General features: G+C 38.7%; 1 protein-coding gene across 5 annotated transcripts in view; it reads left to right on the top strand.

The window, feature by feature from the left end:
- Nucleotides 1–17,309, top strand: part of LOC133847026 (uncharacterized) — a 45,392-nt gene that overhangs the window by 9,385 nt on the left and 18,698 nt on the right. For all 5 annotated transcript variants that reach the window (XM_062281767.1, XM_062281766.1, XM_062281769.1 and 2 more), the window contains exons 2-3: nt 12,165–13,128; nt 14,021–14,351. In XM_062281767.1, the coding sequence (XP_062137751.1) occupies nt 12,195–13,128; nt 14,021–14,351 (1,265 nt within the window). In that variant the 5' untranslated portion in view covers nt 12,165–12,194. The remainder of the gene's footprint in view (nt 1–12,164; nt 13,129–14,020; nt 14,352–17,309) is intronic.

Below are 17,309 nucleotides of genomic sequence, written 5' to 3'. Positions count from 1 at the left end.
GAAGAGAGAACCTCAATTGCATTTGGGTTAACGAGTGTTATGCAAATAGTTGATTGATCGTTTGATGGATTGATTGAGGGGTCTTCGACCTACACCTCCTACACTCTACACACACAGAGTGTAGAGTGCTGCAATTAGTTATGTATGTGGACATTCAACTTGAACTTGCACCCCGACGATGTCCATCATCATCGTCATCAACATCATGCATCTGGTCATCATTCAAATGAAGTGTTGCGTCGGGTTTGTCGACTGTTCTTGATCCTTGTGGCAAGCTCCTGCTGATTTCATTTCGACTGTGTCAACGTTGCACTAATTACAATGTCAGACTCGATTCTCTGCCAACTGTCCCACACACACACACACACACACACGCACTCACACACACACATACATCCCGCACATGCAGCCGCCGCTTGACGGATTGATCAACGTGATTAATGATGCGGCTTGCGGCATTGCGTGACAAATTTGTTAGTAAATTGAACGTGCCACATGGACGTTGGGTCAGAGCAGTGCTTGCTTTTGCTTTTATTCCTGCTTTTTCATTTCTATATATATATATTTTTTTTTTTTGCTTGTTTGCTTGGTGGTTTTGATGGTTGTGTGCGGATTTTGTGGTTCTTGCAACCGTTTGCATCATCATCATTAATCTTCGGGAACGCTGTGCAACTGTACAGTGGTTGATAGTCACTTGGGGAGGGGGAGACGGAGACGGGAGACGCGTCAATTCCCACGGCGATCGGCGAAAAATCATTTTTAATGAACTTATCATCGATGGACCTGGGGTCCATCAATTTGCCTCCCGATATAGTCTTCGGATCCTGCCAAAAATGTCATAAACTGTCCCAAAAAGCAGCCGTGCGTGAATTTCGCTCGCTGACCACACAACACAGCACAAAAACGCAGATCGTTGAATCAAGAGGGAAATTTATGCAACGATCGTGCGACCGACCAAAACCGATCGACCATCCCCGCTTCTCCTTTGCATATCTTCTCTCTGTTCGTCGCATAATCTACCTCAAAGATTAATGAGATTTCACCGCAATTTCCTATGGCTGATTTCGTTCTTTTCTTCATGTCTGATTTAGTTTTTCGATTTTTTATGTTTTCATTTTCATTTATCTTACGATTTTCCTACGATTTTTTTTCGTTGTTTGTGGATTTTTTATGGCTCGTTTAGCGATCAGTAAATAGGGCGCTTGTCTCGTAATTTACATGAAATTGCTTCATTTTCGAAGGCTGTCTGAGGTTTTTCTTCTATCTTTCTTTCTTTTTTTTTTAATTGTGTGATGTTCGGTTTCGTTGCGGTAACTAAGCACACACAAGTCTTGGGAATTTGCATTTGCTCAATCCCCTCTCCTCGGATCGAGAGATCTCTCGATCGCTCATCAATTTGATGTTCGGAGCGGAGCTTTGCTTGCTTGTGGACAATTTTGGTCAGTTGAGAGTTGAGGATCGTTGAGGATCGGTGATCGGTCAGTGTGGTCCTTTGAATTGCGCAGCTGCAGCTCAGCTGCTGAGCGAAAGGACACGCTTTCGATTTAGCCATGAAATTTTCATTCTGGACATTGCATTTCTCCTGCCATCTTATTATTTGTTCTTTTTCTTTTGTGGTCCAAAACGGATTGTGCAAAATATGATTTTTCGTGTCCATTTCATTTCTCCGACACTTTTCCATTCATTCATTTATGACTGGAATGCTGCAGGAAATGCAAAAGTAAACAATACATTTGACTAATCTTTACTTTTAATTAAAATTAATTTCCAAATTACGATCACGATGATCGCAACAAACTCGTTGTGAGAGAATTCATTTGATCTGATTTCGATATATGTACATAAATATGCACATAGGATTGGGTAATTTCTTCATTTGGGTTTTTTTCGGTGTTTTTTTTGGAGCCTAAGGAGACTCGTAAATCAAATCAAATGTCGTTCAGTGACTTGACATGCTGCATAACAAGTTTGTTTTTTTTTTCGGTCTGCTGTTTGTGTATTTATTTTCAGATGCATTTTTTTTTCTCATTTACTTTTTTCGTATATTCTACTTTTTTTGTGTGTTGTTGTTGTTGTTGTATGTCAAATTACTTGAGGGCGCCGCAATGTCTGAGAAATTTTTGTGGGTTCCGTGGGTCGCGGCGACGCAGTTGCAGCAAAGTAAAAAGGATCAGAAGAGCATCCTCAGGCAGGCAACTGCAACGTATCGCAACGCAGCGCAGACAATGACAACAACCGTATTTCGTCTTCTTCTTGTCTCAACTCTTTTTTTTTCGGTTTTTTTTCGTGCCTTTTTTTCCTCAATAATTTTTCGGGTGCCTTGGCAACAGGATTCGTCGCTGAGTGTCGCCGACTGCACACGGCGACAGATAAACCTTTTTTTTTCTTATTTCATTAAGCTTTTTTTTTTGTGTTCTTCTCCGTTCTTCGTTCTCAGTTCAGTTTTTTTTTGCTCCTGTCGTTCACGCTGAGCGCTGTGAGAAATGCAAATTCGGCGGCGGCTAAAAAGTTGTTAAATTAGTCAGCAGTTCAGAAGGAAAAAATGCAAACTGGATGTTGAGAGCATTCGTCGCAAAAGGAGCGAAGATGAACAAAAACATTAAAAAAAAAAAAACGAACTGCACTAATTTGATTTGCTAGCAAATGACAGGCGGGCAGTTGCAGTTATGCTTCTTCAACAAAAAAAAAAAAAGGAGAACGAAAGGTTTCGCAAGGATCTTGCGTCTGCAATTCGCGGTCACTCAGCAAATGATGAGTGTTGAGTCCCAGACGGACAGACGGACAGACAGACAGACGGACAGATACCTCACGATCATCGCATGCGAATTATAATATATTTCAAAATATTCGATCTTATTAAAACTAATTTTAAACAAACTTAGATAGGACGTTAAAAAACGATTGAGATGTGATTGTGGTATATGTTCATCTATTCTGATGAAATTTCATTTCCAACAAACTTAGATTGTAAATCTAGTTTAACTAAAACTTCGAAGGATAACTTATATGTGAATTTTGAATATATTGAATAGCAAATGATTCATTAAAGATCCTCACGATCATCGCATGCGAATTATAAAGTATTTCAAAATATTCGATCTTATTAAAACTAATTTTAAACAAGCTTTTAATTGAAACTTGGCTGTGATTGTGGTACATCTTCATCTATTGTAATGAAATTTCATTTTCAGACAAACTTCGATTGTGAATCTATTTTAACTGAAACTTACAATGATAACTTAGATGTGAATGTTGAATATATTGAATAGTAAATGATTCATTAAAGATCCGTAAACGTAAAATTTGGTAATGTGCAAATTAATTTACTCAACTCTCTGTAATTGGTATGATATATACATATATATATATGTATAGGTATAGGTAGAAGGTAGAACCGTTTGCCCCTAAGAGGGGTGGGGAATAGGCCAATGGAGGTCCGTAGCTGTATTTTCGGATAGTTGTCCAGATGCCATGTTGATGTTGATTTGATCTGAAATCAATCGTTCAACAAATTATTTAATATGATTTGTGTTTTCGGAATGTTAGAATAAAAAAATATAAAACTTTAGCTCTATTTCGTATAGTCTCTATAATAACATTAATTTGGATTAATTATTAATTATTTATATAATATTGAATTCCTATAATAATTTGCCATTTTTGTTACCTGCTAAAGTCGCGATTTTCCGTACATACATAACTATAGTTAAAAAAAAATCGTAGAATAAATTTAAGAATTTATTTTTGTATGGAGGAAAATCCTACTTACTACAGGTCGTAGTTCCTGTAGCTGACAATCTTGTATATTTTGCTTTCTATGGTATATTTTGAAGGTAGTTTTATATCAATATACCAAATAAAGACTAATTTTCAACATCTTGATGTATGATATATTAGTTTGGTATATTTTAAGATTAATACCGCACAATAGAATGGGTAACGGGTATCACACAGTCGAGAACACTCGTCACTTTACACATTCTTACTTGATATAATTAAATTTAATAGTTCGTTATCATTTAAAACAAACAAAAAACAAAACTCGTAATTAATATTTGCGGTTCCTGATTATTTCGCTAAAAGACAACATTGAATTCCAGTCGAGCAGATGAAAAATCCAGAGAGCTATCTGAGGGTAGCTTTGCAATTTTGCAATTTCAGTTTAGCGGATTCTCAAGAATCGTCTTTATAAATTGCATACTATGATATATGCAAATCGGATACATTTAATGAGAGACCAAGAAATATATTAACCGTTGTAATCGATACGCTATTAAATTTGATTTTCATTGCAATTTGAATTGGAAGTAACATTAGTTCATTTTCATTAGATTTTTTTTTGGTTCGATTCGCGCTTCATTAAAATGAAAATGAAAATGAGGAAAAACATGAAAGAAGAAGGGGTTCAAAGGGTTTTTCTCTCTCTCTCTCTCTCTTTCTTGTAACGTGTGCGGGCCACTTTGTTGTTGTTATCACTGCTGTTTGCCAATTGCGGGGCATATTGCAAATTTATCTAAATCTAAATCGTTTATAAATTCAAAAAGGGGAAAGCAAAAGTGAAAGGCGAACGGCGAAAGGTAAAGGTAAAGGGGTGAGGCGGTGAATTTTTGGCAAACTAATTGCAAATGCATTTGACACTCGGTTGCGAAATCGGATCACAAATTGTGACAACCCCTTGACGTGTCATCATCATCTCTATGTGTGTGTGTGTGAGTGTATGTGTGTGTGTGTGTTGCCATTTTGCCTAATGGGCAGAAAAAGGTAATAGACGAAAATTAGCATCAACTTGATTTTTGCTTGTAAGCGATAAACAATGTGGGATTTTTATGGGATTTGCATGCGCAATGAAAAATTAAAAATGCAAATCGTTGGCAGAGCGAGACAGCAACACTTTGTACGTAGAGTGAGTGCAACAGTATGTGTGTGTGTGAGTGTCCCGAACTGGCAACATGAGGCAAAGGCAAATCGAAAGATGCCTTTTGATTGACAGCTTGACAAGGAGACACAAAACGCGCGCCTCGGAACGACAACAGAAATGGGATCGAAGGATCTGTCGAAGGATTCGAAACAACTTGAAGAGCGCAACGTCACCGTATCCCAAGTCTTTGTTTTGATATTCACTTCACAGTTGGCAGAAATTGAAAATCCAAATGAAAATGAAAACTAGAATGAGAATAAGAATGAGAATGAAAATGAAAATGTGATCTGCTTTGAACGATTGTTGTAGATTTTGCTTGAAATTTGATAAATGACCAAAAAATGGCAGCTTTGCCTTTGCCTTCTCTTTGCTCTTCACAAAACGCCATTCATTGCATACACTCCACAATACCCTGTTCATAAGATCAGAAGAGCAGAAGAGTCGATCAGCAGTCAATATACCTTACAAAGATCGTCTGCCTAAGAGATCAACTTGTCCGAATCAGAATCGAAAATTTGGCCACGATTATGTTTTATCTACCAATTGAAGTTGGTATATATAATGATGTTTAAAAGTAATCTCGTTAGTGTTTTCTATTTTATTATTAATTCCTTATCTTATCATACAAATGCTGATAATATATTTTCTTAGGTCTTATATCTACGCTCGCATCTAAGATCCTTTCTTTTAAGGTAATGCGAACTTTAAAATAAACATTATTTTTGGCTAATATTTTTAAAACTTAATAAACAATATAAAGTCATCTTCTGCTTGTTAGTATGATAAATTTAAAGTAAATTAAACATAACACAAGGATTTATTACATTTATATCGATAACTTCAATCAAAAACTTGAAAAAAACTTAAATTTCAGAGCATTTAAATTGATGAGCTCTTTACTACACTTCAATACATTTGGGATACAAATTAATATAATTTAATATGTAATGACTCTCAATGGAACTTCTTTATTTTTGCAGATTTTAATAGTGATTTAAACAAAATTGAATTTTAAAATTCTGTAATATAATAAAATATATAATGAATCTCAATGGTTGAACTTTGGAATTATTTTCTTCTAGTAGGATTTATTAAATGTTTGGGCAATGTATTTTTTTTGGCTGATTTCAATAATGATTTGAACGAATCTTCAAATTTAACGAAAGTTCAAATTATAAAATTATTAAATTATTAAACTTAATGGTCCAAAAAAGACGTAATTTGATTGAGAATTTTGTAGAAGATTTCTTTAAAAAAAAGAAACTTTAACAGCTTAAAAAATAAGGGAAAGAGTAATGACTATAAATTATATGATGAATGATTATACAACATTTTAGTGATGAATGAATAAAGAGTAAACATCATATGATGGTATGATATTATAATTTGAATCGTAAGATTCATTTAAAAAAAAAAGAAACTTTAACAGCTTAAAATACGAAAATGTTAGTAATGATCAAATGTTAATGAATAATTGTATTACAATATTTAAGTGATGAAAGAGTAAAGAGTATAAATGATATGATCAATGATTTTATTATAATTTGAATGAGCCAAATGTCGATGGGTAAGGAAGCTCAAATGGCTACCAAGAAATGTCAGTTAGCCCAATAGTATTTGGTACTTAATGTAGTGCACTCAAGTGCTTGAATGGCGCAACATGGACAGCTGGGGCACTCGACTCTCTAAAGTGAAGTAGCATGACTTGGATGGTGCGATTCCGTTGAACTGCTTCCAGCCCACGCAACTGACAGCGGGAATCGAATACTAAGGACTAAGGACTAAGTAATGAGGATTGTGTTGACTCAAGCGGAGCAGCGAGGAGTCCATTCAAAGGTGATCTCAATGTTGGCTAGCTGCTCGTAAAATCTGAAGATCGACAGCAAATGTCGCATAAATTTGGCCAACAATAAGGCGACGGTCGACGGTCGATGGTCGATGGTCGATGGTCAACGGCTGCTAATGAAAGGCACGAGACGAGCAAAACTGTAAGAAGGTGAACTGACTGAATGACTGACTGACTGACTGACTGCAGACTGCATCTGGACAAATATTTATGGAAGCTTCATCTACTTTGGGATGCTCGTAAATTGCCAATTGCCTCGTGTCCAGCCGCCTACATACAAAAGGAAAGCAAACACACAAGAGATCCGCATTCGAAAATCCCGAAGCCAGAATCCAGAATCCAAAATCCGAAATCAAAGTGAAAGTAATGACCGAAAAATGTCGCAATGTCCTTTCATGCCAAAGGCAAAGGAGAAAGATTCAGTCTACGTAGCGTATGGACAGAGACATTAGGCTACCGTTTGTCTATATGGTTCCTGCTGCCGTGCACACACACACACACACACAAATGGCAAATAACAGGACAACACACGAGACAAATCTGGGCTAAGACACCTTGCAACATCGTTGCCTCGTTTGCCTTGCCGTCGTGTGGGTTTTTCTTACCTTATTTTCGTTTTTTTTTTAACGCTGCGACAGCTGTTGGTCGCATTGTCGTCTGCTCCAATTTGGCCATAACAAAAGGACTCAAACACACACACACACACAGATGAGTAGCAAATCTCAACAAGCAGTTGGCAGGTAAGCACGCAGATACTTGAGCGCAAGCGAGAAAGCAACTAACGGCGCTGATAGAGCAGGCGAGAGTGAGAGTGAGAGCGGAAGCGCGAGAGAGTGCAAAGAGAGCAAGATAATTTGCAGTTGAGTGTGCGCTCTTAAATGCACCGGCGACGCCATCTAGCGGCGAGTGGCGGCAATCTCACAGCATGCAATTCAGTGCGCAACTGGAGCAAACTGTTGAGCATATTTGCTAAGTGCTAAGAGAGCATTTGCTGAGAGATGTATACTTGATATGATATGCTTACTTATTAGTTTGTTCCGAAATTAAACTAATTATATTAACAACTATTTTAAGTTAGATACACAAAAATTCAAATTCAATTAACTTGGCTAATATTGTGTACATATCGCACTTGGGAACATTAGTCCAAAAGAAAGATTTACTATGTGCCCTCATATCATGAGTACATCAAATCTTTGTATGAAAAGTAGATAAAATGTATGTTAGGCTAGGACGAATGTAAATTGAAATGAAAAGTTGAAAAAGAAAAAATAATATTAATTGGGTAATATATTTTTCGCAATCTAATAACGAAGGTTGGTGAATGAAATGGTAACCATTATTATTATTATTATTATTATTATTATTATTATTATTATTATTATTATTATTATTATTATTATTATTATTATTATTATTATTATTATTATTATTATTATTATTATTATTATTATTATTATTATTATTATTATTATTATTATTATTATTATTATTATTATTATTATTATTATTATTATTATTATTATTATTATTATTATTATTATTATTATTATTATTATTATTATTATTATTATTATTATTATTATTATTATTATTATTATTATTATTATTATTATTATTATTATTATTATTATTATTATTATTATTATTATTATTATTATTATTATTATTATTATTATTATTATTATTATTATTAATATTATTATTTTTATTTTATTTTTATTTTATTTTATTTTGTTTTTATTATTCTTATATACATATATACAAAATAGGTTAATCAACGTATTTATAATGATCAATATTTATATTATATTATAAATAAAATTAGATGTGTAAAGCTGGTAAAGCATCAACCGCATGAACTGTGAATATGCCAATTTTTAAGTTTTTTTTTTTAATGGTTGCAACATGGAATTCAGCAACAAATATTTGAAGTTTATTTATTAATTTTTTGAATATAGAATATAATTCAAATCGAGTCTATTGAGCTGAACTTTTCAACTTTAAAGTTACTATTTTCAATGTAAGAAAAGGGACAAAGGTAACTGCAGTATTATTTTTTTGATTTTTTGGATTCTCAAAGACAAAGATACAAATGTATCTGCAGGCAGCAAGTTTGTGGTAGCTGCGCTTTAATTATTGCAAAATGCTATCACTAATTTGCTGCGATGATCCAGTCGAGGAGGAGTCTCAAGAATAGATAAAGAGCTAGAGACACAACTCTTACCGTTACTCTCTCCGCTCTCTCTCTCTCTCTCTCTCTTTGTCTCCCTGTGGCATCTGTGGTGGTTGCACGTTGCATGCCACATCGAATCGAAGTCGTCGATCGTCGCATGTTGAGCTCGTCATTTCCGTTTGTTGCCTCGTGTGCTGCGAACGTATCGCGAGAAGAGTCTGAGAAGAAGCGTCAGAGAAACGTATTTTGCTAAAATCAAAAGAAGATAACAAAATTTGCCAACAGTTGCAACTATATTTTTTAATTTTTTATTGTTGTTGTTGTGGTGCCAAGTGTGAAAAGCAAAAGAAAAAGTAGAGGAAAAAGAAAACCCAGTGGAAGGAAAAGCGCTTCGCAGTTGGTCAACGATACGAGTTCGAAAAGCCGGCGATCGAGTCGCAGTCGATAGTCGAGCTGCTGCTCCAGTTACCACCAGGTAAGTGTCGCGCCTCGTGTTGCACGTAGCATGTAGCACGTTGCACGTTGTTTGTAGATCGCCACGTCTAGATTGCCCGCGTAATCGATAGCCTTTTCTTTTATTTTCTTTGCCTTGCTTTTCATATTTCCTATTTTTTGGCTGATCTGATCTCGGCCTAATCGCAGTCCACACCTGGCAACACACGCACACACACACACCTCACTCTCTCTGTGTGTGTGTAATTGCGCTCACACCCATAGCCTGTTGTTTGTCTTTGCTCTAATTTTAATTTCGCCAAAGAAGGTAAAAGTGAAAAACCGAGAGGCAAAAAAAGGTTCAACGAAAAAAAAAAAATACCCCTAAGCTGTCCTAACCCCTAGAATCCGACTCAGAATCAGAATCAGACTCAGACCCACATATAGATCGGCTAGCGACCCACAAGACGCAAAAAATAAATACGGAAAACGCAAAGAATGAGAAAAGCGTAAAGAAATTACAAAAAGGGGTGCTGCGTGCTCTAATACATTTAATTTGTTGCTGTTTTTGTTTCTTCCTCTCTATTTTTTTTTTTTTTTTTGTGTTGGGTTTGGTTGTTGGGTTCCCCTTGCGTCCTTGTGAGCTGCTAATCCTCGGGGCACAAGTCACACACACACACACACACACATACACAGAGCGCACGCTCGAAGGTCTCACACAGATTCCCTCTCCATCTTCATCTTCGTCTTCGTCTCCTTTTGCCAAGAGAGATCGCAAGAGGGAAAATGATTTCGTTGTGCAATTTTCCATTTTTCAATTTACAATTTTCATCGGGGTGACGTTTATGGATTACATGGAAACCCATTTCACAAAGATCCTTTTGCCGCTTTGCCTCGATGTTTGCAAAAAAAAAAAGAGAGAAAAAAAATGGCATCATTATGCTGGGGCGTAATTGTTTCATACACACACACACACACACACACACACATGCATGCAGCGCAGATCCTTTTTGGACTCGCTCAATTTAATGGTTTGCGGCTGCCGGCAAAAAATACGAAAAAAAAAATAAATAACGAATCGCTTTTGTAAATTAGCATAAGTTTAATTTGAATTCGAAAACCTGAATTTTGCGTCTCAAGACGTTCGCACAAGCACAAGGACGAGGTCGAGGACAACGACGAGGACGAGGACGAAGACGAGGCAACAAGCGGTTGCCTGCCGTCAGGACGAAAACCCGTTTGATTTGCTGCTCCTTCGGCTGCTTTTGCTGCAAAAAAATTAAATAAAAAACAATTTGCAAAAATTTCTTGCTTTGTGGCCATTGTCTTCACGCTATTGCAGCAGCGTACAAATATCACAAATCGTCTTCTTCTTCTCTCATACTGTCCCCGTTTAAAAAAGTTGTCTGTTCCTCCAGTTTCCAGTTTCTCAGCTCCTAACTCCTCTCCAGCTGCTTATCCCTAGTTATCCAGTTGACCAGCCGCCGCCGCCGAAGAGGAAGCAACCGAACCCAACTTCACCCCACTAGAGAGAGAGAGAGAAGAGAGAATACGTTCATATTCCTTTTCCTTTTCGATTTCCTAAAGACTTCGAAAACTATTCACGAATACTAAAATAATAATGAACATAATCACTTAATTAGTTTTCATTATTTTGTCTTCCTTATTAAACTGGCTTTTTTTTGTTACCCTTGTGGCCACTTAATCTAGTTTTACATTACTCCATAGGGTAAAAACGAACTAGATCAGACGGTCATCAAAATTAACATATACGGGAATAGTTACACACATAATTCTTTAATTACCAGCTACTATCGGTTTAAGCATGAAAACCACTTTAAAAGTTTTATTTATATTGATGAAACCAAAGAAGTTTCCTATATGCAAATAAAGAAAGGTTCCTAAATAACTTAATTAGGAAATGTATTTAGTTAAGAGCAGTCACATATGTATTTATAAAACAAAACAATTACAGTGACAATAAACAATTATGCTTTTTATACACGCTCCAGATATGATAGAATTTAACTTAAATGAAATTAATTTACTTTATGAATTTATTTTAGTATTTTGTGGTTTATATATACATATATCTAATTAATATACTAAATGTATACTAAATTATTCCGAAAGCTATACTTGGTATATTCATACACTATTACATTAAAAATAAACCAAAACTACAAAATCTTGCTTACTAAAAATATACCGAAAATTATCACTTGGTATATAAATATAATATTACATTCAAAATATACCAAAAATACAAAATATCACTTACTTAAAATATACTAAAACACATCGATGATTATTAATTGGTATATTGATATACTATTACATTAAAAATACACCAAAACTATAAAATCTTGTCGACTAAAATATACCAATATATACCGACGACTATTACTTAGTATATTAATATACTATTTCACTCAAAATATTGCAGTTTACTAAAAGAGAGATCTTAAAAACTAATAAGAAATTAATTCAAGTAGTTTAATTTTGAGCAAATAACGTTTTAAGATTTGATTTTAAATTGAATATGAATTATAGTTTTCTGATTTCTGATTTCCGTTGCTCGCTTGCAGGTTACTAAAAATATAGTATACTCCTGAAGTATATACTTGATATATTATATATACCATTACATTCAAAATATACCAAAATACCAAATATTCATAGACAAAAAAGAGAGATTTTAAGAACTAATATGAAATTAATTGAAGTAGTTTAATTTTGAGGGAATATGAATTATGGTTTTCTAATTTCTGATTTCCGTTGCTCGCTTGCAGGTTAGCTAGAGAAGAGTTTGGGGCAAGGTTATGCCTACCATGACGCGAATGCATCGCCACTCGAGCTCCAATGCGGTGGAGGAGACGCGCGGCAGGCGTCGCAATGCCAGCGGCGATGCGAACAAGGAGAACTTCGGGGTGCACTTCATGAGCAGCCCCTTTGGCAACAGCAGCCTGATTGCGCTCCAGGATCTGAGCAATGTGCACGGCAAGAGTCCGCAGCGACGCAGCTTCAGCGAAGGCAGCGGACCGCGTCAGGCGACGCCACAACTTGCGGCACTGCGTTGCATGCCCCGCCTAAGTGGCGCCACAGCCGCCGCCGCTGGTCTGGAGGATTCACAATTGTCATCGTCACGCATGGGTGACACCACATTGGATCGCATGCTGGACGCGATCATTGAGTCGGCGCGGAAAGAGGTGCGTTGCAAGCATCAGACTGCGCTGCCCTCAGCGCTGGTTGCCACAGCAGCCACAGCCACAACTCTAACTGATGGCGGCGAGTGGAGCGAGAGCAGCATCCATGAGATGGAGGTGCGCACTCCCACCCATCTGAAGCGACAGCGTGTGGTGCGGCGCAAGAATCAGCACAAGACAAGTGGCAACAGCAATCATGCCACAGGCAGCAGGACAACAATAACGACAACGACGGCAACACTAGCTGCGGTCAGAAAGAGCGACGGATTGCAGCAGAGCCATCTTGAGCATATACCGAGCATCAAACGTTGTCTTAGCTTCTCCAGTTCCACGTCCAGTGATCTGGAGGACGATGAGCACTTTGTGAAGCGTGGTCGCGGTTCCTCCGTGTCCAACTCTGCTCTCTCGGCTTCTGTGTCCGCCTCTGCCTCGTCGGCTTCCTCGGTTTCCTCAGCTGGTGACAGCACGCACAGCGGGGACTTCCTGCCACGGGGCAGCATCGACTTCAGCATCACTTACAATGCGCCGCAACAGCAATTAAATGTACATGGTGAGTTCCAGAGTCGACCGCCCTAAAGCATTGAACCAACACATTAGCTTGATCTAGAGAAAGACAAAGTCAAAGTATAATAAAATTCATTGCAATAGACTCAAATTGAGTCTACGAAATTATGGAATAGAACATAATGTTTCGATTCCGATTTTAGACATCATCATTCTGTTAAAAGTATAAAATAAGATAGTAATGAAATTAACTAAAAAGTTTCTGATTAGATAGCATGAAGTAATCACTTCATAAGTAAGGCGAATGCATTGACATGAAATGAATTATTACTGTTTACTTCAAGAATTGTAGAAACGATGGAATAAAACACAACTTTTTTGATTGAGACTAGGTAATTAGTATTGGCAACTGTAAACTACTGCGAAATACTTCACTTTGCCAAAACAATTATAGAACGAATGGAATGAAACTTGAGTTTAAGCTAGGTAACTGGGCAGAAATCAGAGAAACATTCGATTTGTTATTAAACCTAGGTACATTGTAAGCGTAACTCAAGCAAAAGTATTTGCTTCGATTATGTTATTCAAGGTACTTCCTTTCGCATAAATAATATAGAAACGATGGAATGAAACATAAACTCAAGCAATTTAAATGGACAGAAATTGTTTAGATTAGATAGAATGAACCATTTGCTTATCATTCGTAACGAAAGCGAAATGAAACGGTGGAATGGAACATTAATTGTTTCACTAAAGCTGGGAAAATTGTAATGAAATGATGGAATGAAATATAAATTCAAGCAATAAATAGAATAAACCATTTGAAATGTAGCTCATATTAAAGAAACGTTGGAATGAAACAGCAAGGAATGTGGTTCAAGTCCGTCCCTGTCAGGCATTAAAGACATTCGATGCTCACCTTTTGCTATCTGTTGCAGTTATTCGCTGTCGCGATCTGCAACGTTCGCACAGCGGCGCCGGCAGCATCAATGCCTACGTCAAGGTGGCGTTGGCAACAGGCCAACAGCAGCAGCAGCAGCAGCAGCAGCAACAGCATCAGGAGCAGGAGCACCAGCGCACAGCCGTTCATCGGCACTCGAGTCGTCCGTACTTTGATGAGAACTTTGGCTTCCATGTGGAGGAAAGCATGCTGCAGGCAACAGCCACGGCAACAACAACAGCAACATCAACAGCGACAGCGACAAACAATGAACAGCAGCAGCAGATGCAGCTTCAACTGGCCGTGTGGCATCGGGATCGTCATTTAAAGTGAGTACGAGTAAGGTAAATAGCAGTAGTCAGTAGTCAGTAACCAGCCCTAAATCACAACCACCACCCTCCCTCCATCCCTATCCCCATCCCTTTCCCACATTCCACTCATCATCTACTTGATAGCAACGTACATACGTACATGTCATTCACCCGCAATGCGATGCGAAGCAAGGCGACAGTGCATAAGCAATTCTAACGGTGACTGCGCGACAGGCAAAAGGCTAAGTTAGACAAGGCCAGACTGCTGGCTGTGTCTCAGCCTAATTGTAACGTTTTCCTGTAGCACACTTTGTGTCATTGTGCATTTCCTGCACATAAACAAACGCAATGCCCTCTGGGCGCAAACCGATGACGATGGTGGGCGCTTCTCATTCGAGTGGGTCGGTGAGAGGGAGAGGGAGAAGGGAGTAAAGAGGAGCTTTCCACAAATCCAGACACACACATCCAGCGCCTGCGCTTTGCGCACACATCGTGGTGCTTTCCAGAAACCCAACACACAGACACAACACAGCTGAATGGGAAGGAAACAGAAAACAGAGAAAAAAAAGAAATACTCTGCCTGGGCTCCAGTTATTTGATTTGTTTTTTTTTTTCATTCTTTCTTTTTGGTTTTTGAGCTTCGGCTCGGTTTCGGGTCGGGTCGGGTCGGGTCGTGTCGTGCCGTGTGTCGTGTCGTGCTTAGAATGTTCTCCCAGTTTTTGGTGGACTGTCAGTTGTGTTGTCGCTGGGAGCTCTCAGTTCGAGTGTTAAGCTCGCGCGACGCAGACGCAAAAAACGGCAAACGGCTGGCAACGCTGCGGACCGCGGGTAACAAAACATACCCAAAACACTCACACACATACTCGTACAGATAAATCGAAAGCGTGAATCGAGCTGCTCTCAACAAATGCTGAAAAGTGTGTGCTCCAAACTAAACGGCTAAGAAAGCAATTATTAACTGCAATAATTAATTGCCATTCCTATTATTTTTTGTTTTTCATACATTTTTTTTGTCAAGTGTTTTTGCATGCACTGCGTGTGTGCGTATGCGTGTGTATGTGTGTGTGTGTGTGAGTGGCTGTGTCTGTGTGTATTGGCGCACATGAGATGATGCCGTCTTGTTTTTATATCAAGAAATGTACATTTTTGTTGTGTGTGTTGGCAGTGCTGTCAGTCGTCAGATTTTGCTCCACCAGCCGAAAAGTGTGCAACACAAAATTATATAACTGTTAGTGTGTGGCGTGCGAATGCCTTCGTGTTAGTATGCGTGTTTTCGTGTAGCATACTTTTGGGCATGCTGTTAAACAATTGTGAGCGAGCAGAAAGTGCCTAAACTCCAACCTACAATTTATGTGTGCGTGCTTGCGTGTGTATTTGTTTGTGTATGTGTGTGTCTGTATGTGTATATGACATGCTTTGAAGGTGCGTGTGAAATGTAGTTTCTAACGCGTTTCACAAGTGGCAGCAACAGAGACGAAAGTTAATTGAAATTCAAGGACACAACAACTGGCAAACTTGCTATGGACAGCCAGCCAGCCAGCCAGCGAGGCCTGGTCTGTCCTCGTCTGAACTGTGCTGACAGGGCGCTTAACTCATTCAATCAGTCAGCCAGTCAGTAGCGACATTCCGACATTTAGTCGACGGTTATGTCAAATCGATAAGAGGAGAACTCCATTATGCAATGGCCACAGGTCAAAGCCATGGCATGCCTTAATATTATCTACTCGCATCATGCGACTAAGCGAGTAACCACAATAATTGAAATATTCAACTAGCTAAATGCACACCTGGGAATCGCACACACACACACACACGTACACACACATACAGGCACACAGTGCGAGCGAGAAAGACATACGAGGTTATTTGTTATGCATGCATAATGAAAACATTTGGAAAATAGTTGTATTTCCAAATGCCTCGTTAAGCCATTTTAAGTAAATTTGCCCAACGACAAGTTGTGTGAATTATTCATTGCCTACTTTTAGGCACGAGTGCGAGTGTCCTCCTACCTGAAGGGGTTTGGCAACAGTTCCAATTCGCTCGCTCGTTCGCTTGCTTGCTTGTCTGCTCTGCTTGCTTGCTTGCCTGCTCGCTTGCTGTACGCAGCTTGTTACATTTTTAATGCACTGGCCCCATTTTTGAATTTACTCAACTCAAGGTGGTGAGTTAGTGGGTGGCTGACTCAGTGGGCGGATGGGCGAATGTTGGTGTTTTTGGTTTTTTTTTGTGGGTTTTGCTTTGCCCAAAAACGAAAGCCCTTTTGCCTCAGCTGTCCTCAGCTTGGCACCGCAGCGGCAAGCAGCAAAAGCGAATGCGAGCTGCTGTCAGACAAAACGCGATTGCAATCGCACAAGTTTGGCGCTGCAGCAAACTAAAATCAATAAAACTGACCCAAATACGCGGGCAAAACTTCACAGCCGGGCACAGTACGGAACGGAGCAGAGCGGAGGGAGACAACTCAAGGGAGCGAAGGGTAGCAGGGCATCGGGATAGCAAAGGACAGAGAGAACTGAACCTAGAAATTGTAGAGGAAGCAGCACCAAATAGAACCAATGGAAGCTTTCAAGCGATTCACAACAACAACAGCAACAACAAAGGTCCAAAGCGCATTTCCGGGGCCAGGCCCCGTGGCTTGTTTTGGCCCTGTGTGGAGCTGCGTTCACGTACCCGCGAACTGGATCTGTGGGAATGCCATGCCACGACAGCTTAGGCGCGCTAATTGATTTATGTCACGTACGGCAGCTGCTGCGTGCTTTGGGGCGGAAGTGTTTCGCATTGGTGAAGGCGATAGCGATTGCGATTGCGATGGATGGATGGGCATGGAAGAGACAGAAGCAGAAGCAGAAGTAGAGGGTGGGTGGGCAAGATGTGTGAGCTGATTGCGACGCGTGCACAGTGGGTTAATGGGTGTATATAAATAGTAAACAAACGGCCAGTGCAACGTGACGCAAAAGCCTCCGAAAATGGAACAAT

The sequence above is a fragment of the Drosophila sulfurigaster genome, chromosome X (genome assembly GCF_023558435.1).
Source record: "Drosophila sulfurigaster albostrigata strain 15112-1811.04 chromosome X, ASM2355843v2, whole genome shotgun sequence".
NCBI classification, from domain to species: domain Eukaryota; kingdom Metazoa; phylum Arthropoda; class Insecta; order Diptera; family Drosophilidae; genus Drosophila; species Drosophila sulfurigaster.
The sequence above is the reverse complement of the archived record's forward strand: the minus strand, read 5'-3'. Positions and strand labels throughout refer to the sequence as shown.